Below are 27,849 nucleotides of genomic sequence, written 5' to 3'. Positions count from 1 at the left end.
GCCTTCCCCAACAGACCCATTTTCTCCAGAATTGTCCAAAAACAGCAGAAAAAGGTACTTATGAAAAAAATTAAGACATGGGTGCAATCTTAACCCCTTAACGCCTGAATTTATATAGCTGTATATAAAAAAAATGTTTTATTTGTGTTTTTGCCTTTAAGTAGATGTTAAATAATGTTGAGATTATCAATTTCACTTTTGCAAATAAACTAAATTTTTAAAATAAATTTCAACAAATAAATAGAAATTTTGGTATGTTGCAAATTTGCGACAACAGGCATAATGGTCAATTTGGGGTCAATTTGGTATGTTGCAAATTTGCAACAGCAGGCATAATGGTCAATAATAAGATAACAAAAAACACAGTAAAATAACAGTGAAAAAACAATGTTTTATTTATTCACCCTTTTTTTTACTTATTTATTTATATAAATCTGCAACAGCAGGTATTCAATAATAAGAATTATGACCAATTTCATGTCACCAACACAATATACACAAACGTTACTGTTAAGGCTATAGGAAACATTGCATTAATTTGAATTGTAGATTGATTTGAATTGTAAATTAAGTTTTCAAATGTATGTTGCTGAACCTGAAAGAATGAGAGGGAATGCACAGAAACAGTTCTTTGTACTATAACAATGTAACATAACAATGCTACTCCACTCTTTAATTATTTAAGGAGCAGGGGCCGTGAAACACCTCTTGGGTAGCCCCAGGGTTAACCTCCACACACACACACACACGCACACACACACACACACACGCGCGCACACGCACACACACACACACACACGCGCACACACACACACACACACACGCATGCATACATACATACACACACTCACGCACGCACACACACACATGCATACATACAAACACACACATGCACGCATTCACGCACACGTGGACACACATGCATGCATACATACACACACTCAGGCATACATACACACACTCAGGCATACATACACACACTCAGGCATGCACGCACAACAATGTAACATAACAATGCTATTCCACTCTTTAATTATTTAAGGAGCAGGGGCCGTGAAACACCTCTTGGGTAGCCCCAGGGTTAACCTCCACACACACACACACACACACACACACACGCATGCATACATACATACACACACTCACGCACGCACACACACACATGCATACATACAAACACACACATGCACGCATTCACGCACACGTGGACACACATGCATGCATACATACACACATTCAGGCATGCACGCACGCACAACAATGTAACATAACAATGTTTTTCTCACTCGTGGAATGCACAGAAGCAGTTTTTGTTCTTGTTTAGGCACAAGTGAGCATCACATTTTGTACACTTGAAGCTAGTGTGGCCCGTGCACGTAGGGAATTTGCAGCGTTGCCGCACACTGTCGATTTGCGGCCAGTGACCCACAGCATCAGCACGGACATCTTGTGTGGGAATAGCCTTAGTTGGTCCCCTGCGCTGCTTCTTCTTGAACTCTCGCTCCACGTCAGAAGAAGGCCGCCCCCTCTTTTTGGCTGACAGATCTTTGCCTTGCATGCAGAGGGCCTGTGCAATGGAAAGCTTGAAAGCCAGCAAGTCCTTCTGCTTCTTCTGTGGAACATCCATACTGTCACAATCACGCCGATAGAGCAACCAGCCGTTGACAACCACCATGTCCACGAAGTGAAAGAAGAATCGGTGGTAATACTTCTTAGACCTGATGTGGATGCGGTAGTAGGCGATTAGGGCATCAAGTGCATCAACACCACCCATGAACTTATTATAGAGGGTGATGATGCTAGGACATTCCACAGACACTTTCCTCCTTTGCTTTCTGTCCCACCTCTCTATGAAGGAAACAGGCTGGGCACTTGCAAAAGTGCTGGCAACAACCACCCCTCTGTTGTCAAACCATTTGATAGCCCTAACCTCCACACGGTCAACAACAGCCTGTTGCTCCTCAAATGTCCCTCTTCCCTTCTTTTTGAGCTTTTTGTCTTCGCTGAAACTGCAGCATCGCAGGCGATTTTGCCGCACAGTGCCAAGGGCTGGTATCCCCCTATTTGCAAGAGCTACAAACAAATCGAGTGAGGAAAACCAATTATCAAAGTACAGTAGGTGGTTGACAGAGCCTTCAATAACTTGTGCAAGTTTTAGCACGATGTTCCCGCTTGCCCCTATGTCTTGTGAACCTGGTGGAGGATCAGATTTCCCTGCATAAACATCAAATGAGTGCACCAGGCCTTTTGTGTCACACAAAACAAAGATTTTGGATCCCCATTTGTACGGCTTTTTGGGGATGTACTGTTTTAGAACAGATCTGCCTTTGAATGGCACCATTTGTTCGTCAATGGATAGCATCTGATCTTGAGGCAGAGCTTGGAATTTTGGGAGCAGGGAATCAATTAGTGGCCTAATTTTGAACAGCCTGTCACTGTTGTTGGGTGCCGAGTTGTCATTCAAATGAAGGGAATGTTTAATTTCTTCCCACCTGTCACGGGGCATCACATCAGCCACCTGCTCTACACGACATGCATTAGACCAGTAGATCCTAGAGCGAGGTAAGCGGATAACACTCATGTACAGAACAGTTCCAATGAACTGCTCCAATTCTTTCTGATCTAATTTCAAGGCATGGTTTGGATTTTCTTGTGTGCTGTACAGATTGCTCTGATTGACAATAAGATCCAAAAGTTCAGTGTCAAAAAACTGTCTGAAATAATCAACAGGCTGTTTGATTGTGTCACTGTCTGGCAGAGCACCTTGCCACACTGGCACTTTTTTTGCAGAGCTCTGAGTCTGTTTCACCGTCTTCCACACCACTTTGTCTTTGTTTTGTCTCTTTTGTGTCTTTCTTGCAGCTTGGGCACTGGTGCTATCAACCTCCTCATCACTGCTGCTCCTGTTGCTCTCTTCATCCCCTGGCTCGGGAACACATTCGCCATCGCTGCCCGCACTGCCCGCATCTTGGTCTTGAACCTCCTCCTCACTGCTGCTGCTCCTCACACCTGCAGGGGTCAAAATTAACTTTTAGAAATGTGAAAATCTATGGATAAACTGGCGAAATTCACTAGCCATTCAATAGGAAATCAGTATTTTCAGTCTAAAATCTAGTACCAGCCAACATAAAAATTAACCAGCATTTGGCTGGTGCTGGTGCTAATTTTGAATCCTGATTCACCTGGCTTGACAACATTTTCCTCATCACTGCTGCTCCTGTCGCTCTCACTGCAGCTCTCTTCATCACCTGGCTTGGGAACATATTCCTCATCGCTGCCTGCACTATCGCTGAGACAACTATCCTCACTTTCCTCTGGGGGAGCTCTGACGTGAGGTTGCGCATTTACGCGCTTGCCGTAAAAAACGGAAGGTTTCATTCGGATCTGCATAAAAATAAATAGCTTTTGTATTCATATCCCAGCAAGGTGTATCCCAGCATGGTGTCTGTATACAGACTATTGAAAATAACTAAGCAAAATACAAAGGATTACCTAGATAAGCCGTCACGAAACGCGTTTTTCTATATAGCGCTGGTTAGCGGTCAGCATTAGGCTTATGGCCTACTGTCGCTAATATGCTACAAAGCTAAATATTACAATAACTTCAAAAATACTTGTCACACATATTTCACCTCATTACGTCGAGTGTATAAGCACACAATAAGCAGGTGAGTATTTTTATCTTAGCACAACTTACCTTATATACACCTCAGGATCAAACTTTTCCGACTCATATCCATAACTTCGCGACCGGAGTAATCCTCGTGCGTAAACAGGAAATAAGTCCGTCACTTTGCGGTCCCACTAGAAACAAGTGCTTGTCGAAGGTTCCTAGGTCCGTAGCGAATATGCACTAACCGGCATTGGGGGAATGCAGACGCTATCTCGGCTGGTTGATTGAGTCAAACGGTTTGTCGCATATTTATGACAGTAGGCGTTAAGGGGTTAACATTAGTACAATGTTAACACTGCAAAATATGACACAGCAGGGTTGTTTATTGTTGTGGGCTTTGTGTAGGGTGAGGGGTATTTGTTCTAATACACAAGTGAGACTAGTGCAAATACAGTGAGGAAAATAAGTATTTGAACACCCTGCTATTTTGCAAGTTCTCCCACTTGGAAATCATGGAGGGGTCTGAAATTGTCATCGTAGGTGCATGTCCACTGTGAGAGACATAATCTAAAAAATAAAATCCATAAATCACAATATATGATTTTTTAACTATTTATTTGTATGATACAGCTGCAAATAAGTATTTGAACACCTGTCTATCAGCTAGAATTCTGACCCTCAAAGACCTGTTAGTCTGCCTTTAAAATGTCCACCTCCACTCCATTTATTATCCTAAATTAGATGCACCTGTTTGAGGTCGTTAGCTGCATAAAGACACCTGTCCACCCCATACAATCAGTAAGAATCCAACTACTAACATGGCCAAGACCAAAGAGCTGTCCAAAGACACTAGAGACAAAATTGTACACCTCCACAAGGCTGGAAAGGGCTACGGGGAAATTGCCAAGCAGCTTGGTGAAAAAAGGTCCACTGTTGGAGCAATCATTAGAAAATGGAAGAAGCTAAACATGACTGTCAATCTCCCTCGGACTGGGGCTCCATGCAAGATCTCACCTCGTGGGGTCTCAATGATCCTAAGAAAGGTGAGAAATCAGCCCAGAACTACACGGGAGGAACTGGTCAATGACCTGAAAAGAGCTGGGACCACCGTTTCCAAGGTTACTGTTGGTAATACACTAAGACGTCATGGTTTGAAATCATGTATGGCACGGAAGGTTCCCCTGCTTAAACCAGCACATGTCAAGGCCCGTCTTAAGTTTGCCAATGACCATTTGGATGATCCAGAGGAGTCATGGGAGAAAGTCATGTGGTCAGATGAGACCAAAATAGAACTTTTTGGTCATAATTCCACTAAACGTGTTTGGAGGAAGAAGAATGATGAGTACCATCCCAAGAACACCATCCCTACTGTGAAGCATGGGGGTGGTAGCATCATGTTTTGGGGGTGTTTTTCTGCACATGGGACAGGGCGACTGCACTGTATTAAGGAGAGGATGACCGGGGCCATGTATTGCGAGATTTTGGGGAACAACCTCCTTCCCTCAGTTAGAGCATTGAAGATGGGTTGAGGCTGGGTCTTCCAACATGACAATGACCCGAAGCACACAGCCAGGATAACCAAGGAGTGGCTCTGTAAGAAGCATATCAAGGTTCTGGCGTGGCCTAGCCAGTCTCCAGACCTAAACCCAATAGAGAATCTTTGGAGGGAGCTCAAACTCCATGTTTCTCAGCGACAGCCCAGAAACCTGACTGATCTAGAGAAGATCTGTGTGGAGGAGTGGGCCAAAATCCCTCCTGCAGAGTGTGCAAACCTGGTGAAAAACTACAGGAAATTACTTCTGTAATTGCAAACAAAGGCTACTGTACCAAATATTAACATTGATTTTCTCAGGTGTTCAAATACTTATTTGCAGCTGTATCATACAAATAAATAGTTAAAAAATCATACATTGTGATTTCTGGATTTTTTTTTTAGATTATGTCTCTCACAGTGGACACGCACCTACGATGACAATTTCAGACCACTCCATGATTTCTAAGTGGGAGAACTTGCAAAACAGCAGGGTGTTCAAATACTTATTTTCCTCACTGTATAACAAATAGGTCGTTGTCTTACCTCCAAACCACGCTGGCTGAGTTTTTTGCCCCCGTAAATATATGGTCATTTTCCGACCGCATTTTAATAAATTGAGCTGCTGCTCCTTGCTCCCTAAAACAAAACAAAATATTAACACAAGTTTTGCCTCAAACCACCTGACAAATGAAGCCATGCAGTGGTAACGAAGGAGTTAAGTTAAAGTTTTTAAGAAAGAAAAACATGGCTTTTAACTCTTGTTTCGCTAGCTATTTGAGTAAATTAAAACACAATACTTACTGTACATTTATATGTGAATTTGTCGGCTGCCACAAAACTCTCACCCACCATTTTTTTAAAATAAAAATCCTGTCATCACCAGCGCGCAATGAATTATGGGGTAGGGTAGGCCACGAAGGATCCTTTTGATGTATCCTTCATTTCAAGGGGAAACAAAGGGCGTATTTGAAGTCGCTTTTGAATCGAGGTAGCCTTTGTCGCACCGCAATGATGCAATCGGCCTTCGAAGGGTGCAGCTTTGAATTGGGACAAACTTGTCACACCGCTATGACGCAATCGGCCATCAAAAGCGCCCTCCAGAGGACGCAGCCTCCGAATTTGGATACACCTTATCACTTGGGAATAAGGTCTCTAGTGTTCCACTAACCTACTGCACAGCATTAACTAAACAGACTCCAGACAATGCCTTCGAATATGCTTTAATCACGGCCGGAGGATCTCAGACCAATTTCAGAGAGAATCCCACCAGCAAAAAGAATACAAGAGATTTTATAGAATAGGAGCATGGCAAAGGTAACATGATTCATTACATAATTTTCCTACAATTTGATTGGTTCTTCATATGTATAATTCAGCAAACCCTTATGTTACTAGGGAGAAGCAAAACCTCATTTCTTCTTTGATAGGGTAACAAATTCAGTTTTTGTTTGTTTTTTGGCCTTGACCCAACCAAAGTCAATTTACTTCCTTTTTGATGTCATGTGCTGACAATGACAATTTAATTTTTTTTTTTTTTAAAAACAATAATAAAAAGAAAGAATACCAGAAGTCAAGTGTAAAGACTTTATTTATGTTATTCTCCTGGACCCTAGACCTGGGAACTAAAACTCGTTACACACTAATGACATTTAATTGTTCTTTCTCGAGTGAATCCTCGTGTGGACTTCAAGGTGTCCTTTTTGAGTGAAACTCTTTCCACACTGAGAGCATGTGTAAGGCTTTTCTCCAGTCTGAACTCTCATATGGACTTTAAGGTTTCCATGATGATCAAAACTCTTTCCACAATGTTTGCATGTGTAAGGCTTTTCTCCAGTGTGAATTCTCATGTGGACTTTAAGGTTTCCATGTCGAGCAAAACTCCCTTTGCACTGTTGGCATTTGTAAGACTTTTCTCCAGTGTGAATTCTCATGTGCCTGTTAAGGCTTCCTTTATGAACGAAACTTATTCCACACTGTTTGCAGGTGAAAGGGCTCTCTCTAGTGTGAATTCTCATGTGCCTGTTGAAACTTTTTCCACACTGTTGGCAGGTGAAAGGTTTCTCTCCAGTGTGAATATTCATGTGTCCTTTAAGGTTTCCTTGTTGATTAAAATTCGTTCCACACTGAATGCAAGTAAAATAACTTCTAGTTCCTGTCTTTTAAGCTTTTTTTCGTATGAAAGTCTTTTCAGTCTGTGAGCATTTAAAAGATTTTTCTCCAGGAATAAAATCATGAAGATTCTCATATTGATCTTTCTCTGCATTGAGTTCTTCCCTCTTCCCTTTCAACGCCATTAGATCTAAGGTGAAAAAAAAACCACACAAAATAAGTCAACCCCAGTTTATCGCACAAAGCAGCAGACAACAAAACATTTAGATATATAATGCAACAACATATATGCTAGATCCTGTCCTACAGAGTTTAGCTCCAACTAGCCCCTATACACCTGCCAGATGTTTCTGAAGTTGCCTAAAGACATTGATTAGCTGGTTCAGGTGTGTTTAATTAAATTTGGAGCTAGACTTTGCAAGACTGTGGCCCTCCAGAAGCAGGATTAGACATACCTGTTCTATACCTACTATGCTACTGAAAGAGGTGTTACACGTAATCTGGGAACCTCATTACCAGGGGTTCTCAAATCTGGCCCTCGAGATCCAGTTTTCAGCAGAGTTTACCTCCAACCCTAATTAAACCCATATGAACAAGCTAATCAAGGTCTTTAGAATTACTAGAAAGCTACAGGCAGGTGAGTTTGATCAATGTTGGAGCTAAACTCTGCAGGAAAGGGGACCTTGAGGGCCAGAGTTGAGAACCGCTGCTCTTCACAATCCTGCCAACTCTGAACTTTCTTTAGGACATGTCCTAAAAAACTTAAAGCTGGCAGTTAACCCTTTTTTTTTTAAGTTCCAGGTGTTCTAGTTAATTATAGACTGATCTAAATGACCATTTTTTATGTCTCCTAGGGAATAAAACACAACAAATTTAAAGAGGTAAAACCCTTTCCCCATTCCACCGCCTGAGCAAAAGTTCATCTCATGGATCTTTCTATGTAATGATTTCTATGTAATGCATCAAAAGGGCAATAAGAAAACAAGTGCAAACAGAACTGGAATGCAACAAAAGCCAAATGCTTTCTTATCAACTTGAGGAATACACAATGCCATCTAGATATAGTTCACAGAGGGAAATTCCTGTTAGAATAGTGTTCATAAGGTGTTGGAAAGTTGCCGGAGCATTATGGAGCCCAAAAGCCAGGACTGTATATTAAAGAAACTGACTGGGAGTAACAAATGTACAAATTCAGTTAAGATTTTAACCCCATCGTAGTACAGAGACTGTGCCTAATAAAGTTTTTGAGATCTGATCATTGCTACAACCAGGGTCATTCACTTGTCCAAGTAAAAAAAGTTACTTGTCTGTAAATCATTTTTATTTGTAATTCTTGTGGGAAATGTAATTTATTCTGAAGAAATGTTTTCATCAGTGTTCTATCAGCTCTTACTTAAACATATTTGTAATATTTGCCCCCCTTAAATTGATTTCCAGGGCATATTTGGTCCACATTGGTCCATGTCTCCTCTTGGGCAACATAGAACTAAAAGCATGTTGGCATTTGTGGACAAGCAATACCACAGTTTTAACTTTGTGTAAAGTTATTACTTAATGTGACTGATTATTAAATGTCATAAAAATGAATGCCCATTTGTAAGTAGGATCTTCTCAGGTTCACTTGAAGGGAGCATTATTATTTAGGTGTGTTCTACTTGAAGTGCTGTGCAGACCAATCGGTGAATGACATCAAAGTACAGCAAAAGCAATTAAAAAGCATGCGCATACTCCAATCCCTCTCACTTTGATGTCATACACAGATCAGTCTGCACAGTGCCACTTCAGGTCGAACATACCTTTTGTCTGGTCATGTGATCTAAACGTGTCTGTACACATGAGGCGACCCGCTCCATGTCAGATTAAACCACTTTAATTAGGACACTTATTTGACATTCTTCAAAAAATTAATTCATTTCTGTAGCGCTGGACATTTTAATAAGGATCAAATGACTGAGTTTAGCTTTGAGAATGAAACAAACCTGTTTGTTCCTCAGTTTCTTCTTGTTTCACACTGAAGACTTCTTCAATCTTCATGTCTTCACTCTCCTCTTTAATAAACGCCATCTTTATAATAGTGTTGCTCCTAGTTTAGTAGTCAGCGCACTAGTTAGGGAATCAGTCAGATTGAGAGTTAAAGGATTAGTTCACACAAAATTGAAAATTCTGTCATTAATTACTTACCCTCATGTGATTCCAAAGTCACATGGATTACTTTATTGATGTCTTTCCTATCGTTCTGGACCATGAATGTGTGAATTGCGTTGCTCCCAATGGAGAGACAGAAATCCCCCAGATTTAATCAAAAATATCTTCATTTGTGTTCCGAAGATGAACAAAAGGGTTTACAGGTTTGGTATGACACGAGGGTGAGTAAATGACAGATTTTTCATTTTCATTGACTACCCATTTAAAAGGCCATAGATCAATATCAAATGAGTGTGAAGTTATACATTTATGTATTTATTTACCTAATTTATTAACAATTATATGATAAGTAGTCTTTAATAATCTGACAATTTTTGTCAATTGCGCTCAATCCTGTTGCATGTCCTCAAACTGGCAACCCACACGTCACGTCTAAAGAGGAGGCGGCAGGGGAAACAACAATCTCCGATATTTTGAATTTGGACTGCAGTACCCATTTTAACCATGTCATTCTTACATAATGCACTTTTAACAGTTGGAGGAAAATGTAATTCTGGCAGACTTCTACAATTTCAGAAAATAAATTTAGAATACAGTTAAATAAATATTTGCTGTAAAAATTATTACATAAGCAATAAAATATGAAATAAATACATGCTACAACAACAATGAATAAACAATGTTAAAAACATCCTAAAGTCCCTTTCCCAGATCAATGACCAGGTGCCTGTTCCAAGTTTTTTTCTGGAGAAAATTTAAAACCAGCCTTCAGGCTCTCCAGAAACAGCATCAACATGCTGGTCCAGATGTTGCCCCGTCCAAAAGCCCATGGATGGAGCCATGAAATTGAAGTGCTGGTCAGTTTACTGGCTTGCCTGTGGAGCGTCCTACAGGGTCACTTCAGACACCTTCAACATGCCACTTGTAACTGTTTGCAGGACCGTCCACAATGTTGTGGAGGAAATGATGACCATCCTCCACAAAGTTATTAATTTCCCAAAACCAGAGTAGATGGAGGAGGTGGGGGACGGCGTTTCTTAAAATGTTACATAAACAGGAAACTTTTTTATCATACTGCAGGGCGCCTGGGATGCCAAGAGCCCATTTTTAGATGTGTACATTAGCAATCCGGGCTCATTACATGATGCCCTTGTCTTTGGACTCCAGATTTGGTACTATGCCCTCCTCTTATGACCAAAGAACAACATGTAACACCCAGATGCTCCTGTGTTCCCAAAACTCCCTACTGATGGTTCTACATTTTCCAAAGAGCTTGCACTTCATCCCACCTGTAGTTTGAGAGCCCAAGTGCCACACAGGAATTGGCAGCTATAAAAAAGGAGCAATCAGAGTGTCCAATGTGGAAGGAAATGTGCAAGCCTATAGTGACCGCTAGCATATTTTATGAGGTTTCTCATGTGCGAGGGAAGACATCTGGACAGGCTCAAGGACGTAAAGCAAACTAGGGCAATGAAAACAGGCATTGACAGAAAACCTTAAGGTCATAAACTTTGTCATCAGGATTGGCACCAAGGTAGGACATATCTGGGTGTACAACAAAACCACAAGTTGAGACACTCACATTGAACAGTTCAGAGTAACATTCCAACACCTGAAACCCAAAAGACCTCACCTGGAGTTTAAGTTGGAGGAACCTACCTGTGTGAGCTTTTTGCCACATGTCCAATTTGCAAGTCAAAGTCTGATGTGCAGCTACACCAGATGGGTAGATTTGTGGCATTCAACCAGCTTTGCCCCAAGTGTAGTTACAACAGGAAATGGCAAAGCCAGCCCATAGTCAGAAGTACACTCATCGGAAACCTTCTGTTATCTGCAGCCACATATTTTATTGGAGGATCATTCATCCATTAGTTTATCTGACTTCTGTGACGTAAGACAGCTAGCAGATGGTCAGTTTAGCCAGTCTGTCTTCTTCCTGACCTGGGCCCCGATTAGTCAAGGTTCAGCTCTAAAACTATAGGTGCGCCCCAATTCGAAGGCTACAATCTTCGAAGGCCATGGTTTAAAATAATCTGATTGCAGAGACACTAAAACAGGGACACCAAATCCTGTCCCTGGAGACGTACCATCCTGCAAAGTTCAGATCCAACCCTGAAACACAGCTGAAACAACTCATTATGATCTTCACGAGCACTTGATAATTACAGAAAGATGAGTTGGAGCAGGGTTTAGGGGCCGTTTACACATCAACATTTTCAACTAAAAATGGAAAACTTTTTAGCTTTTGAAAATGGATTTCAAAAGTGCAAGGTTCTAAAAACTATACCTTTACAGTCTCCATGTAAAAAAAACAAAGACATAAATTTGTAAAAATGGTGGTGTCATGCATAATACAGCATTTTTAGTCGTATTTGCAGATCTGTGAGAACGATGATTGCTTTGACAACGTTGTCATCTGTTTTTAGTACATCATTGTCATGTAAACATACCCTTAATCTGAACTCCGTAGACAGATCTCCAGGAAAAGTATTAATCACCCGTGCTAAAAGATTATGGCCCAGTTTTACAGACAGGGCTTAGATTAAGCCAGGATTAGGCCTTGGTTCAATTAGGAAATTCAAGTATGTTTTATAAACATTACTGGTGTGCATCTTGAGACAAAACAATGGCACTGACATATTTTAAGATATGTTAGTTCAAGTTGCTTTCAGTTAAAACAGCTTAAACATGCATTTTTAGTCTGGGATGAGACTTAAGCCTTGTCTGTGAAACTGGGGGAATGGCTCTTGTCCAAACACCTGCTTCAAATAATTACTTGCATAATAAGGTATTGATTGAATAACCAACTTCTGAGATTGAATCTTAATGTTATCATCTTTCGTATATCATTTCTGAAGATTAATAGAATAATTGATATAAAAGAAACAAATGCCCTTCAGTGGTACAGTGCGGATTAAGGGACTACTTGTTGCACATATTTACATATTCATCTAAATGCAACTCCCAGTCGCATGAGTGGGCTGCTCAGGTATTTCCAACTTTTTTTTACCCCTAAGAGAAGAATAAAAAAGAACTGAATATATCAACTGGTAAAATAACTCTCTCCAGTGTGAACTCTAATGTCAAGTCACCTTTATTTCTTTAGAGCTTTCTACAATATGGATTGCATCAAAGCAGGTTCACAGAGATAAAGAAGGAAAAGGGCAGAATCAACTATGGAAATTAATTCATTTCTATACAAGACATCAATGTTTTAAGTTAGAATCGGTTTAATGTTGATCCAATTCAGTTCAATACCAGCATCGATGTTGCAAAATGAAAACTCATTCCAAACTAATGACATTTAAAATAGATCTCTCTTGAGTGAATCATAATGTGGTACTTAGAGTTTCCTTTTCGGTTAAAACATTTTCTTATGTGCCTGTTAAGTAATTTATTTATTTTATTTGACAAAAACTTTTTCCACACTGAGGGCATGTGTAATGGTTCTATTTCTTGTGAATTATCATGTGGTCTCTAAGGTTTCCACGTTGAGTAAAACTCTCTCAACACTGTTGGCAGGGGTAAGGCTTAAATTATCTGGTGTGAAATCTAATGTGCCAGTTAAAGTTTCCTTTTTAAATGCAACTTCTTCCACACTTTGTTGGCAGGTGAAAGGCTTTTCTCCAGTGTGGATTTTCATGTGCCAGTTAAGGCTTCCTTTATGAGTGAAACTTTTTCCACACTGTTGGCATGTATAAGGCTTCTCCCCAGTGTGAATTCTCATGTGGTAATTAAGGTGTCCTTTTCTATTGAAACTTCTTCCACACTGTTGGCAGGTGAAGGGACTCTCTCCATTGTGTACTCTCATATGGACTTTAAGGTTTCCTCGTTGAGCAAAACTCTCCCCACACTGTCGGCATTTGTAAGGGTTCTCTCCAGTGTGAATTCTCATGTGGACTTTAAGGGGTACACGTTGAGAAAAACTCTCTCCACACTGCTGGCACGTGTAAGGCTTTTCTCCAGTATGAATTCTCATGTGCCTGTTAAGGCTTCCTTTATGATTGAAACTTTGTCCACACTGTTGGCAGGTGAAGGGACACTTTCTAGTGTGAACTCTCATGTGGACTGTAAGGTTTCCATGTTGATGGAAACTTTTTCCACACTGAGGGCATGTGTAAGGCTTTTCTCCCGTGTGAATTCTTATGTGCCTGACAAGACTTATTTTACGAGTGAAACTTTTTCCACACTGTGGGCACGTAAAAGGGGTCTCCCCAGTATGAATTTTCATGTGGACAGTAAGGTTTCCATGTTGAGCAAATCTCTTTCCACACTGAGGACATATATAAGGGCTCTCTCCAGTGTGAATTCTCATGTGAATGTTAAGGTTTCCATGTTGAGTAAAACTGTCTCCACACTGTTGGCATGTGAAAGGCTTTTCTCCTGTGTGAATTCTCATGTGCCTGATAAAGTTCCCTTTTAGAGTGAAACTTGCACCACAATGAGGACATGTGTGAGGCTTTTCTCCAGTGTGAATTCTTATGTGCCTGTCAAGACTTATTTTACGAGTGAAACTTTTTCCACACTGTTGGCAGGTGAAAGGGGTCTCCCCAGTGTGAATTCTCATGTGGACTTTAAGGTTTCCATGTTGAGCAAATCTCTTTCCACACTGATGACATGTGTAAGGGTTCTCTCCAGTGTGCAATCTCATGTGAACTTTAAGATTTCCATGTTGAGCAAAACTGTCTCCACACTGTTGGCATGTGTAAGGTTTTTCTCCAGTGTGAATTCTCATGTGCCTGTTAAAGTTCCCTTTTTGAGTGAAACTTTTTCCACATTGTTGGCAGGTGAAAGGCTTCTCTCCACTGTGAATTCTCATGTGGACTTTAAGATTTCCTTGTTGATTGAAATTCTTTCCAAACCGAAAGCAAGTGAAATATCTTCTAGTTCCTGTCTTTTGGGCTTTTCTTCGTGTGGAAGTCTTTTCAGTCTGTGAACAACTAAAAGATTTTTCTCCAGTTATGAAATCATCGAGATTCTCATATTGATCATGAAGATTCTCATATTGATCTTTCTCTTCAATTTCATTGAGTACTTCTTTCTCCTCTTTCATTGCCATTAGGTCTGAGATGGAAAAACAAACAAATAAAAGTTAACCCCAGTTTAATGGCACAATACAACAGACATAAAAACATTTAGATATGTAATGCATCAAAACCAACAACACATACTGTATGCTAGATCCTGTACCAAAGGTGTCCAAAACTGCTCTGGAGGGCATGTGTCCTACTTGCCCTCAATACACCTGCCAGACGTTTCTGAAGTTCTCAACTCTGGCCCTTGAAACCCCCTTTCCTGCAGAGTTTAGCTCCAACCCTAATAAAACACACCTGTTCATGCTAATCAAGGCCTTGTGTATTATTGAAAGCTAAAGGCAGGTGAGTTTTATCAAGATTGGAGCTAAACTCTGCAGAAAAGGAGACCTCAAGGGCCACAGTTGAGAACCGCTGCTCTTCACAAAACTGCTAACTTTGAACTTTCTTTAGGACATGTCCCAAAAACCTTTAGGCTGGCAGTTAAATGCTTTATTTAAAAAAAAGCAATTTGCCCCAGGAGATATAGTTAATTACAGACTGATCTCAATTAGGGATGCTAACAATTAATCGCCGATCAAGTAACTGTCAATAATAATTTAGTGTTATTATTACACGGGGTCAATGGAGGCGCCGGCACGATCACTTGCATTTTTTCCTGAAAATGGCAAAAAAAGCTTAAAATACAAAAAAGAAAAATCATAAATACTCCAAAACTGTAAAGAGTCTAATTTTTATTTGTGTACTCTCAAAATAACAAAATTTTGTGTTTTTGTAAAATAAAGAAAACAATCAGGGTGTGCTTTCTGCGAAAGCAGAAGTCTCAGTCTTTGTGAACTTCTTTCTGAAACGCATTTCAAAGATGAACCGAAATTCAGCGAATACTTGCCACACCAGAAGAACACCATTGTGAATAAACTACTTGCCTCAGCTTGATCACTTACATTAGTTAACGTGTTATTGTTAAACAAACTTGAACACATTTTACTAGTTGAACTATTGCCAAACTAAAATGTATGAAATTGATGGAAACATGTTGAAATATAGGCAAGTAGGCAACCTTTCGATGCTAAATAAATATAAATATGACATAAGGATGTTTTTATCCTCTATAATTTAAAACAGTACGATATAAAAGTGATATGAGTGTGGTCTTCCTGTTAAGCGTTTGCCATGTGAAGTCGCAAGATCGGGAGCTCTGAAAACTAATTATATTTACTCGCCTCCATGTCGAAAGCTCCGCGACAGTAAAAGACTGACTTGACAAGCTCTAAGGCCTCGTTTACACTGCAGGTCTTGATGCCCAATTCTGATTTGTTGCATATATCCGATTTTTTTGATCGTCCATTTACACGTTCTTTCAATTGTGACCCATATCCATAGACTGTAAAAAAAATATGGACGACACCCCTTCGCTCTCTTCCATTGGTGAGAACTGAAGCCGCCAGTGTCCCGATATGGCCCTGACATCTTGGGGTTTGAGTCTGCGCAGTAGCGATTTCGGGACCAGACCTGCGCAGTAGTGAGCAAGAAGTAAAGCTACGAAATCAAGGCCCCGCCCTCACTCTCAGTGTGAAATAATTAATTATAGAAATTTAGATATTAAATTTAAAGCTCCAATCTCCTCAGTCCTCCGAAGATCCCCAAAAAAAGTCTGTTGGTGCTTCAGTGACTACTTCGCTCAGAGAACCTGTCAATCACAGCTGTCAATCATGACGTCACACCACTGTTTTTATAGCATCAAATAACTAACTAAAAACAAACATTTTAAAAACAAACACTTGAATTTACATCAGTGTGATAAAAACTACAGTAAATGACAGAAACTACCTTAGGAAAAAAGATATCTGAAGTGTAATTAAATTGTTTAGTTGGTCTCAAGTCCCGTTGAATAACACGGGGAGGCGGGGTTTATGACCGAGACGAGACGTTTTGTCTTCACTTTTCAGGGCTTGTGCGGCACGCTTGCCCATATCCGATTCATGCGTTTACACTTGACATACTATCTGAAACGTTGCGCATGCTTAAAGGGGGTTCTTGCACAGATGGACGAACGCGAAAATATGCTTGATGCTAGCTTTGCGATATACATGTAAGGAGGAAGACGAAAAGGGCCATCATTGCAGCCTGCGCATGCTTCAGTTAGTGTGCGAGAGAGATCTCAGGACTGGTGGGAACCACAATCTCTTTATTTTTCGTGCCATTTATATGCCAACAAATTGTTTTTGTGTGCAATTTTACTTTTTTTTTTTTTGAATTTTTTTTTTGGAATTACACCTGAACTGCAGTGCATACTAACATGGCGCCCAATGTGCGTTATAGATTAACTAACATGAATCATGATCATTATAAAGTTTTCTTAAATGACAAAACACATTCACTTACATTTAAAAATAAAAATATCAGCCAAGGACTGACATAACGCAACCAATCACAGTTCGTTATTTGTTTCACGTCATGTTTTGTGTGAAAATGTAAAGTCGATTTCCATACAATAACAAATTGGCGTACATCTAATAAATTCATTCAAGAACATTGTGCAAGTTTACTGCAACAATAGAGCCTCGAACCTCACGTACTTTTGAAAATCCAGCATTCAGTTGATCCTGATGAGCCCTCATTGTCACAGTTGTAAACATGATGGCGTTCTTCTTCCACGAGGGGTTTCGCGTCACGGCATTTAAGGTGATGTTAAAATAACGCTCACCATGTGCAGGACATTTAATAAGTCAGGAGAGGTGTCGTATTTGTGCAGAGAAGGCAAAAATGTGAAAAGAATTGCTGAAATTTAAAGCTGGTTTGTAGCATACCAAGAATACAGACTACTTTGCTATTATTAGTAGCCTATAGTGTTATTTAGTGTTAAATTATTGTATTTGGGTTCGGTGGCTTCGGTTTTATTGTGCATTTGTTATGTAAATTTGTTGCGTTTTGTATTTAGACTACTTATATTTATATATTTACTCAAATTTTAATATTAAATTAATTTTTTATTTATTTTTTTTCAATAAAAAAGCCGTTCTTTATGTCATTCACCATCGTTTTGAGGCTCTCTCTTTTTTTTTTTAAAGTATCGGTTTAGGCACTGATGGGTTTTTGACCTTTTGTATGCTCTCAGGATGGCAAAGATTCGCTTCGCAATAAAACAAAAGCCAAAACTTTTCCTGAAAGTCTGGAGCCCTTTTCTGGAATATTTTAAGGAGACAATTACATAGTAGGTTAGTTCTATAATAGTTTTACTTCATTGTCATTTTTTCCCTCTCAATTCCTATTTTATTTTTTTATGTTTATTTTGTGTGTGTGTATGTGTATATAACTATTATTGCCTGCTGTTTTCTTTTCTTCTTAATGTGAATTAATGTATGGTTGTATGTTATATGCATATATATGTATATGCATATATATTATTTATAGAGATGCACCGATTACAATTTTTTAGGCCGATTCCGATTTCCGATTTTTCATTGAGTTTGACCTGCCGATACCGATTTTAGCCGATTCCGATTTCATTTTTTCTAACCACTTTACAACACACACAAATATAAATTTTTTCCTTTAATAGAACATTTTGCATAGAACATAGAATTTTTGCATAGATTTTTGAATAGATAATAATGACTATAAAAAAGAACTATAAATTACTCCTGGTGTGGGAAATTCACACACATCTAAAGTGTAGTGTTATGGAAGAACCATTTCCTTTTCGCATCCAATATCTTATCCAACTAAAAAAACATGATATATTCAGCAAACTAAACTTCTGTATGAATACAGGGAAACCAGCTAATGGCAATAAAATAATATATAAATAACAAATAAGAATAAAATAAATATAGCCTTGCAGTATAAAGGTATTTCTCAAAACACACACAGGCCTATTGCAATCATTTGTACATCAATGGCAAGTTTTTCTTCACAAACAGAGGCATTTCTGCTTTGTCACCAGATAGTCTGTTTCTTCTCTCATCTGCCACATGTCCAGCCAGGCTAAACAAGCGCTCACTGTCCACGCTTGTACATGGAGCAGAGAGGTAAGCTCGGGCAAGTGGAGCAAGTGCAGGGAAATTATCTTTGTTGATCCTCCAGTAGGTCAATGCATTTTCACTTCTGCCAATGGACGCCTCTGACAGGTATCTCTGTACCTGCACAGACAAGGGGCTGGCCAGTTGTTGCTCCACCTCAGTATTTTCCTTAAGGATTTCGTCATGAACTGAAAACAGTAAGCTACGTGGCTTTTTGGCTGCAGATGCTTCCTCTGGGTCAGGTCCACGAGCCATGGATACTTCAGCAGCAGGTTCCTCTGGTGGACTGCTGGTCTCCCTCTGCAGTGCAGTCTGAAGCTCCTGTTTCACTTGTTCTTTCACTTCATTGGAGAAGTAGCGATTCTTGTACCTTTGGCACAAACCAAATTCATTCAAATTCATTCATTAATAAAATAGGCTAAATAAATACATTAATAAATAAATGTATTAATAAATAACCAACCAACCTCGGGTCAAGAACTGTTGCCAACATGTAAAGAGGCTCCTTCTCGACGTCACTAAACCTTCTCTGAACTGCCTCCAACAAGGTGGCTTTTGTAGTGCCCACTCCGAAGTCTGTATCAGCTCTTTTCTCCAAAAGCCGTTTCAGCACGGTGATTGCTGGAATGACATCTGCAGCTGTTGCTGTCGATGAGCTTATTTCTTTTGTAAGTTCTTCGAAAGGAGCGAGGAGAGTGAGCACGTTCTCAATTAACCCCCACTGGTTCATAGTGAGAGTGGCCGGTAGGTCATGCTCCGTAGCGAATGCCCCTAGCGCACGTCTCTGCTCAATCAGCGATTCTAGCATATATTCTAACATATAAAAGATGTCCATCTTGTGATGACATCTTGCTGCAGGCATTTCCTTGGTTGGCCGAGTTGTTCCTGGATATCATGAAATTGCGAGTAGGCCTGTGGTGAGTGTTTAAAATGTCCAACAATTTTCCTTCCAGTTTTCACCATGTCAATGATGCTTCGTTGGGACAGCAGCCCCTCGTTCACTGCCAACTGTAATGTGTGCGCCATGCAGGGCAAACTAGCCAAGTTGATGTCATTCAGTGCTTTGACCATGTTCCTTGCATTGTCTCGCAACACCACATGCACCCTACTCCTGCCGATTCCCCAATGTTGTAACATTCTCTCGAATGTAAAGGCCAGATTGGCAGCAGTGTGGGACCCGACCATCTCTTGACATTGTAACATGACTTGGTGCAGTTGGAAGTCATCATCCACCCACTGTGCAGTTAGGCTTAGCATGGACATCAGGCTCACATTTGATGTCCAAATGTCAGTTGTAAAACTAATCGCTGCATTGGGATTGGCATGTAAGATGCTGCGAGTGTGTTTTGACACATTGTCAAACATTTCTTTCAGTTGTTGTGAACTTAGAATCGAAAAGACCAGGAGACTTGGTTGTTTCTTCAGCAGGTTTCTTTATTGAGAACACGAGCCGTCGGTAGCTGCAGTCACCAAGCCTGACGTGAATGTTCGCTTACAGTTTATATACATTTAGGGGCAGGAACCGAAAAAGACAGGTTTAGGAACTGGTTTTAGACTGAGAGCATTGCCCACCCTAATCCACTCAGCATATCTATTCAAACACTGAGACCCGAGTACAGGACTGGCTGGACTTTCTTGCTAAAACACAAACTTCAAGAGTTTCAGTAAAACAGGACTGACCAGAGTCGTTTGCTAGAAATCTCTGATAGTCATAATTTATACCTAACCTTAACATGCTAAATTCAATGCAAACCTAAATTAAACATTTTAATACATGTGCATTCCCACACAGTGAAACATCTGAGAAATACCGTCGACTTGGTATGACATATTTTGGGCTCAGATAGTTTATGAGATTTCTGAAACCCAGATTTTCAACCTCAGAAAATGGCTGGTCATCCAGCGCAATGAACTCTGGTTATTATTTTTCTGGTTATGCCTTTGCTCTTTTCGTTGCTTAAAAAAGCTAACAGAGGTTGCTGACTTGTGGATGGCTCAGTGCTAGTTTGAGCTTGGTGTTTACCTTTAGCCCCTGAGTGTTGGCCTTTGCTAGCTTCAAAATTCGCAAATTCAGCTGGGTGATGTTGTCTCAAGTGTCTGATTAGATTCGTTGTGCCAAAGGTTTTTGGTGTTGTCCCTCCACGCCCTACTTTTTCCTTGCAGGTGTTGCATATTGCAAACTTGTTATCTTCTTCATACACGCTGAAGAATTTCCAAAGAGCTGACATGTTGCAGGTTAACTGCCGTTTCACACTACAAATGTGAGCGGCGTGTGAACACCACGTGAGCGTAACTACATTGTCACTCACTGCAGCTGCAGACGCACGGGCGTGTTCACACTGGAAGCTCTGTACACGCGGGTTTGATTTGGGCATGTACCTGTCTGTGTAGGCTATTACATAAATTAAAAGAAAGCTTATACTGTATATTCAGGCTAGTTTACTTGTTTTATTTTATAACCGAAAAATAAAAGCGCCGAAACCCGCGCTTCACTGATACTCACGCGTCGCTCCTGCTTGACGCTCACGTGCTTCTCCTGCTGCCGGTTTGAATGCACCCATTCATGCACACCGAAAAAAATACGCGCCACTCACGCTTGCGGTTTGAAACTGCCGTGATTCACGAGGTTTCCTACATGTGTGTTCCGTGTGCTTGTGTGATGCTGATGTTGCGCGATGTTAATGATGCGGCGCCCGAGTGGATTTCACCGGCATAAAATCGGCATATGTCAGACTGACCGGCCAGTCATGGCCGATCACGTGAAAATCGGCCAATTCCGGTCACTAGCCGATCAATCGGTGCATCTCTAATTATTTATACTATATTACAACATTTACGTTGTCACTTTCTGTCAGTCCTAAGATGAACCAAATAAAAGCAACAAAAAAAAAAGTGATATGAGTGTTTACACTGTAACTTGATGAATATTAGAATGTTTAGACCAGCGTTTACTGTAAAATATCGTGTCCGTGAATATCTGCTCAAACATAGGGTTTTCTAATGTGCTAAAACAATGTTTCATAGAGTAAGTGGTCTCTGCAAGCACTGTGAGTTTGAGTCAATTACGATGTGCATTTTGAAATTTCTTCTATTTGGGATCTGAAATGGCTTATCACAGAATGAGGCAGACAATATATTATTTTGAAGTATTCTATATATAATAATGCTATGTTGATTAGTATATACTTTATTCTTATGAAAATCCTCAAGATGGCTTGAAGGACACAGATAAACCATATATTGTCGCAGTTTTGTGTTTATCGTCTTCAGATTTAATAAGTCAAAGCATTTCTATCTTTTTATTCAGCTGTGTCAGGGATTTCCTGTAACATCATGAGTTACTTTACTTCTGAGAGACATATTTGGACTTCGCGAGGGCGCCACTCCAGCTTTCAGTATTCAGAAACATACATAACATGCTTGTAAGTGCTTTTTAGTGCTGTCTTTGTCAAAAAAAATGGCCAAATCGTGGCCAAAAACGGAGTGTGCACCTGGCTTTACTCATCAAACTCTCTCGCTCTGCTTTCAGTCTGACTGCCATTAATGTTCTAATTGTGAAGTCTAATTCCACATCCTGCCAGCTTGATCCTACACCTACTGTTTTGCTTAAGATGTGTGTGTTTTTCCATCTTCGTAATATTGCATGTCTTCGATCTTCTCACTCTAATGCAGTGGTTCTCAACCTCTCCTGCAGGGACCCCCTGACAGGCCATGTTTCTGTTTTAACCCTGAAATGGCACACCTGATTCAGTTAATTAAAGGCTTAATGAGTAGTTGACTAATTGATTAATTGACTAATTCCTACTCTTCCTACTCTAATAACTACTCATTAATTGAATCAGGTGTGCCATTTCAGGGTTAAAACAGAAACATGGCCTGTCAGGGGGTCCCTGCAGGAGAGGTTGAGAACCACTGCTCTAATGCATGAATTAAGGTTACAGCATCAGCTAATCACATCACGTCTAGATTATTGCAATGCTCTATTTCTTGGTCTCTGTCCAAAAAACATATTGCAAGATTATATTATGTTCAAAACTCATCAGCAAGAGTTCTCACCTCCACCAAGCGTTCAATTCACATTACTCCTCTACTTCACTGGCTACCCGTGGCATCACGTATTCACTTTAAGATATTACTTCTAACGTTTAAGGCATTAAATGTTCTTGCACCTCCATATCTGTCGATCTACTTACCGCCCTGCCTGGTTGTCCTCTGTAGGTGGAAGGTCATTTGGTGTTAATGCTTCTAAATTATGGAGTTCACTACCCCTTACACTTCGTAATACCTCATCTATGGCTACCTTCAAGACTCAGCTAAAAACATATCTATTTAACATGTACTTTGGATAATGTGGCTATATGCGTCATGTGTGTGGGTGTTGCAATGTGTGTGTGGGTGTTGTAAATGTATTGTAATGTACAATGTAAATAGACCTTGAGCTACGGAAAGGCACTATATAAATAAAACTTCTCAACATGCATCTCCACCCCGTCTCCTCCCTGAAATAACCATATATGGTGCTTACAACGCCTAGTTTCACTATGCATAACTTCATCTGCATATTATTTCCATATGCATATTCATATCCATGTGATGCCATGTTTAACGATACAAGACATTAGGAAAATATGACTATACATATGACCATTAATGTCATTTGTGACATCACATTGCATTGCTAAAAAGAAAAACATTGAGTATCCTTTGTTTTAGAATAAATCAAAATTGTATAAAATACTGTTCAGAGAACAGTTATTCTCGTTCAAATTGTATTTTTAATTGTTTTAAACATCAACTATATGTAATTTCAGCTGAGGTAAACATATTTTAGGATGTTTATGTATTTTAATGGAAACAGATAGGCCTTGTTTTTTTTGCATTTTAAATAATTGTCTGACTCAACGCATCACTGACAAAACATTTTAGAAATAAAACGTGCATATCTGACTATTTTCTTCTAATTCTATTCTTCAAATTCAATGGTATTTTTCATGATATTGTGAAGACCACGAAAAGGGTTCTCATTAGGCTTCTGTCTGTTTGCACACCACACCAACAGCACCAGCAGAGGCTGTACAGTACTGTGCCATCGGACTTATTCAAACCGCCAATAGACCTTATGATCACAGAGCAAGTCCTTCAGTGTCTGTCATTATACCGTTTATGTTGCTAAAACCATCTGCGCATCGATCAATTTTCAAGCAAACATTTTCTCAGAACGTGAGATCTACTAGAACACAATTTAAATGACTGAGTTCAGCCGTGAGAATGAAACCAACCTGTTTGTTCCTCAGTATCTTCTTGTTTCACTCTGAATGTTTCTTCAATCTTCACATCTTCACTTTCCTCTTTAATAAACGCCATCTTTATAATAGTGTCATGTGGATCTCAGTTGCTTCACCAGGAGTTTTTCTGTGTGTTTGTCCTGTTTAAGATGAGAATAATTAACATGAAACATAAATCCACACTAAATCTCTGTGTCTCTCAATCAGCTCTAGGCCTAGTTCAGTAGTTCAACTAAAACTAGCACTTCAAATTAATAAAAGCACAATTTGTATTAAAAATTCCTATTTAGGTATGAGGTATTTATATTTGGTATCTAATGATTTGTAGATCACATTTAATTGACTGCAGATGCTACTGCTCAGTTCCAGAGAGATTGAGTTGTTTCTTCAGGAAGCACATATGCTCATCTACTGATTTCTGATAAAGAGATGCAATATCTGTTTAATCGTTCTCCAGGTAGGCCAGTCTTTTATATTCCACTCAAGGTAAATAAGAGTTTGGTAAATCCACCAGGACGGCCTATAGTAGCAGGTAGTATTGACAAAAAACTGAAATATCTGAACGGTACCAATACTAATTTCCCGAAGTATCGATACACCGATACTAGCCGAGCTGTCACTTTCACTTCTCTCCAAAGGCGGGTTGACAAACACCACACGCGCACTCGTCTCATTCGCTCTAGTTAAATAGCAAAAGTGAAGTGAATGGAAAGATGGCGAGTGCGGCGACCGGCTTTGGTTGATAAAGAACACAGCAGGAGTGCTATCTGGAAATATTTGGATATGAAGCATGGAAAGCCGAAAGGACACAAGCAAGCCAATATGCAAGAGATGCTACAGAGCAGTGCTAACAAAAGGCGCCAACACCTCTAATATAGCAAAGCACCTGAAAGACCGACACCCGGATCTATATAAAGAATATCGAGAGATTGGTAACTCTTCTCATTTTAACATTTCTGAAACATTAACCAAGATGGCCTAGTATTGTTGTTGATATGAGTGTGTGTTGTCTGTTTTTTTTCACCGTAATTCTTAAAGTTAATATAATCTGACTGAGGAATCTTAGACAAGTAAATATTTTAACTGTGGTCAAATGTAAATTAACTTGTGCTCATTTAACTTTATTCAAAAAAATTGCAATTTGCCTTCATTAGCGATTATCATCAATTTGATTACACAGATACTAATTAAACTAAACTGAGCTAGACAATCACATCTCTGAATTCAATAATGAAATCCCTTTAACTGAAAATGTAATGTAATCGTATTATTATTCATTACTGACACTCTATCCTCCAATTTGATACTGTTAAGTGCTTTGACACAATCTGTATTGTTAAAAGCACTATATAAATAAAGGTGACTTGACTTGATGTCGATCCAGTGAGCATTGTTTTCGCGTGTGATGCACGCACGTTTGCGTTTAAATCTGTTCATCAAATAATGTTAATGTATTAACCAGAATTTATGCTTTTGAACAAGTGCACTACCTCAGGACATTTTTGTTCATGTAAAATATACCCCATTGTCACGTTCTAGACAGCTTTGAATAAAAAAAAATACCCCCTTAATATTGTGGCAGCTTTTTTCTCCGTGGTATCGAAAATGGTATCGCATATCGATATTTTTCAAGGTATCGTATTGAAGTTAGAAATTCTAGTATCGTGACAACACTAGTAGCAGGAAACAATAGTCTTAGTCCACTCTCGAATTTTGTTCTGAGACCTTTCGTCACATCCCTCCCAAGCTGCAATGTTTAACAACGATACAAAATGTCCAGCAAGATGTAATACTGGTAACTATGGATGTAACCTCGCTATACAAATATTCCACACCATGGCTCTAGAACATTTCTTGATTTGCGTGTTGAGGATGATTGCCTTACGACTTATTTTATCACTGAAATGGTACTCCTGATTATGCTAATTTATATTTGGGTTTCTTGGAGAACAGATATGTTTTCAATGACTTCTGTTTTCAGGCTTCTGTAGTCTGTACTGAATATAGTGTGCGGCCAGCCACCTTCTTGCTCGTTTTCCTGCACTTTCATGAAAACCTGTTCTGGGTCGTTCCTGGGATTCGGTCATATTTTATTCCCCTAGACTTTTTAAAGTAATGGTTAAACCAAATTAAATATTAAAAGCTTTTCACAATACTTTGGTATGTCCATTATAATGAATAATTATAATAAAAAAATAAACAAAAATTATTTAAATTATTTTTATCATAATTTCCTATTTCTATTGTACACTAAGCATTTTGTCATATCCCTGAGGCACTTCACTGAATTTGTACTTAAAATATAAAAAAAAAAAAAAAAGAAAGAACTTTGTCACATACCTTCATATTTCTCATTATTTTGGGGTTGAAAACTTGTGACAAGGTTGAGTTTTTCACTTAATTTATGAATAATTTTAATAAAAAAAATTATTATAGTCATGGTTTCAATGAAGATATACTTACCAAAATCATGAAAACTCATAATTTTGTTACAAATAGAATGCTTGATGTAATGTGTCCACTTAAACATTGACAAGCATCCTCTGTCAGAAATGGCAGCCACATCAGCAGCAGAAAGACAGTGTTGTGCATGCAAATAGGCTGATTATGATAAAAATAAAGGCAATGCCTCCCTTCAAACCGGTTACAGTCTTCAACCCCGTCACACTATTCTCAACCTTGTCACGTTCATATTTTATACGAAATATATAAAAACGAAAGCATTTCTTGCTTATTACCACCTGACATGTAAAGGACTAACACAAAAATAAAATAAAAAGGTCTTTAATGCCTTAGGTAGAAAATGAATTATATGTAGATTAAAGAAACAAAAATCCAAGTTGAAATATTACCGAATCCCAGAAATGACCCTTCTATTGGTCTGTTTAAATTTTCATTACACATTTGTGTTTCTGTTGCATTTAGCTGCTACACTGTTTTGAACAGCTGCGGTGATTCAAGCGATTCGAATCAATCATTTGACTCGGAGTTTTAAAAGCTCAGTTTCTCCATCATTACTCGCCAGGGACCGAATTCGTGTTTATCATAAACCGATTCACGATAAAAGGAGAGAAATGAGACGCACCTTTTGTGTTACTCGTGTGTGAATGCGCATTAAATAAATGTTAGATAAAGCATTACTATGTTTCAGTTAATAATAAACATTAGTCAATCTTTAAAGTCGATTGAACGGTTTCTATCGGTTTAAATACTAAATGCACATACTAAACACAAACCTTTTTACAGTCGAATCCACAACAGATGCAGGAGCGCGGCGCAGCCTTATGATGTCACATCACCACACCAAAATAAAAGTCCTGTTCCTGTTCTCCTGTTCTATACATTTATACAAGGTTTTAGTCATATTGTGAGTATTTTCATTATTATAATTATTATTGACATTATGGTTATTAATATTTTCAATATCATAGAAACATTTAACAGTGATGGAATGATGGCGATGTGATGATAATTTGCTTGATATAAGGACGGTAATGGTATAATGTATATATTAAATGATTAAAATAAATAAATGAATAAATAAATGAATAAATGAAATGATGATGATAATAGTGATATAAATAAATAAAATATAAAAATATAACCAAATCAAGTCAACACCTAACACATACCACACATGATTTTAATGCACCAAATGCTGATTTTAATGCACTTCACCTTCTTTTAATGCACCACCTTAGTTTAGGCATACATACAAATAGTAACTGTACAGTGAATGAGAAGAAAGGGAAAGAAAAGGGGAAAAAAAGAAAGAGAAAAGAAAAAGGGAAAGAAAAAAAAGAAAAAAAGAAAGAAGAGAGGGGGAAAAAACATGCACACTGACACAGAAACTAGGAGAGGTGTGGTATGTGTTGGGTGTGTGTCACACGTGTGTGTATTGTTATTATTATTATTATTATTATTATTATCATCATTATTACTACTATAATTATTATTGATATCACTGTCGCCGTCATCGCAAAGTGTTATCATCATCGCCATCTTTAGCATTACTATCATTATACTTTTTTTTTTTTATTACTATTGTTGTTATTATTATTATTACTATTGTTGTTGTTATTATATTATTATTGATATAACTATTGCA

The 27,849-nt window shown here is 39.0% G+C and overlaps 2 protein-coding genes across 3 annotated transcripts; both read right to left on the bottom strand.

Moving 5' to 3' along the window:
- Positions 1-372: 372 nt before the first annotated feature.
- LOC311081102 (piggyBac transposable element-derived protein 3-like) lies at positions 373-27,046 on the bottom strand. 2 transcript variants are annotated; one of them, XM_084111510.1, is made up of 3 exons: positions 26,978-27,041; positions 23,736-23,881; positions 373-3,009 (listed from the first exon to the last, which is right to left on the bottom strand). In XM_084111510.1, exons 2-3 carry the CDS (start codon positions 23,818-23,820, stop codon positions 1,283-1,285), a joined length of 1,812 nt encoding a protein of 603 aa, XP_083967636.1. In that variant the 5' UTR covers positions 23,821-23,881; positions 26,978-27,041; the 3' UTR covers positions 373-1,282. The 2 variants fall into 2 exon arrangements, with proteins under 2 accessions (XP_083967636.1, XP_083967637.1); XM_084111511.1 differs by lacking the exon at positions 373-3,009 and adding an exon at positions 12,475-14,465 and having other exon boundaries at positions 26,978-27,046.
- LOC311081103 (zinc finger BED domain-containing protein 4-like) lies at positions 17,977-22,949 on the bottom strand. Its single transcript, XM_084111512.1, has 2 exons — positions 18,924-22,949; positions 17,977-18,826 (listed from the first exon to the last, which is right to left on the bottom strand). The coding sequence occupies exons 1-2, from the start codon at positions 19,316-19,318 to the stop codon at positions 18,319-18,321; spliced, it is 903 nt and encodes a 300-aa protein (XP_083967638.1). The 5' UTR covers positions 19,319-22,949; the 3' UTR covers positions 17,977-18,318.
- Positions 27,047-27,849: the final 803 nt, after the last annotated feature.

The sequence above is a fragment of the Abramis brama genome (genome assembly GCF_963993115.1).
Source record: "Abramis brama genome assembly, chromosome: 4".
Lineage (NCBI taxonomy): Eukaryota > Metazoa > Chordata > Actinopteri > Cypriniformes > Leuciscidae > Abramis > Abramis brama.
Note: the sequence above shows the minus strand (reverse complement) of the source record. Positions and strands in the feature narration are given on the sequence as shown.

Bases quoted from the DNA above. Each gene is read 5' to 3' on its own strand.
- LOC311081103 (XM_084111512.1), bottom strand. From the start codon at position 19,318: ATGCCTGCAGCAAGATGTCATCACAAGATGGACATCTTTTATATGTTA. The intron at 18,827-18,923 runs GTTGGTTGGTTA...TTTGTGCCAAAG, and splicing joins GCAACAGTTCTTGACCCGAG to GTACAAGAATCGCTACTTCT.
- LOC311081102 (XM_084111510.1), bottom strand. From the start codon at position 23,820: ATGGCGTTTATTAAAGAGGAAAGTGAAGATGTGAAGATTGAAGAAACA. The intron at 3,010-23,735 runs GTTGGTTTCATT...TGACCCCTGCAG, and splicing joins AGATACTGAGGAACAAACAG to GTGTGAGGAGCAGCAGCAGT.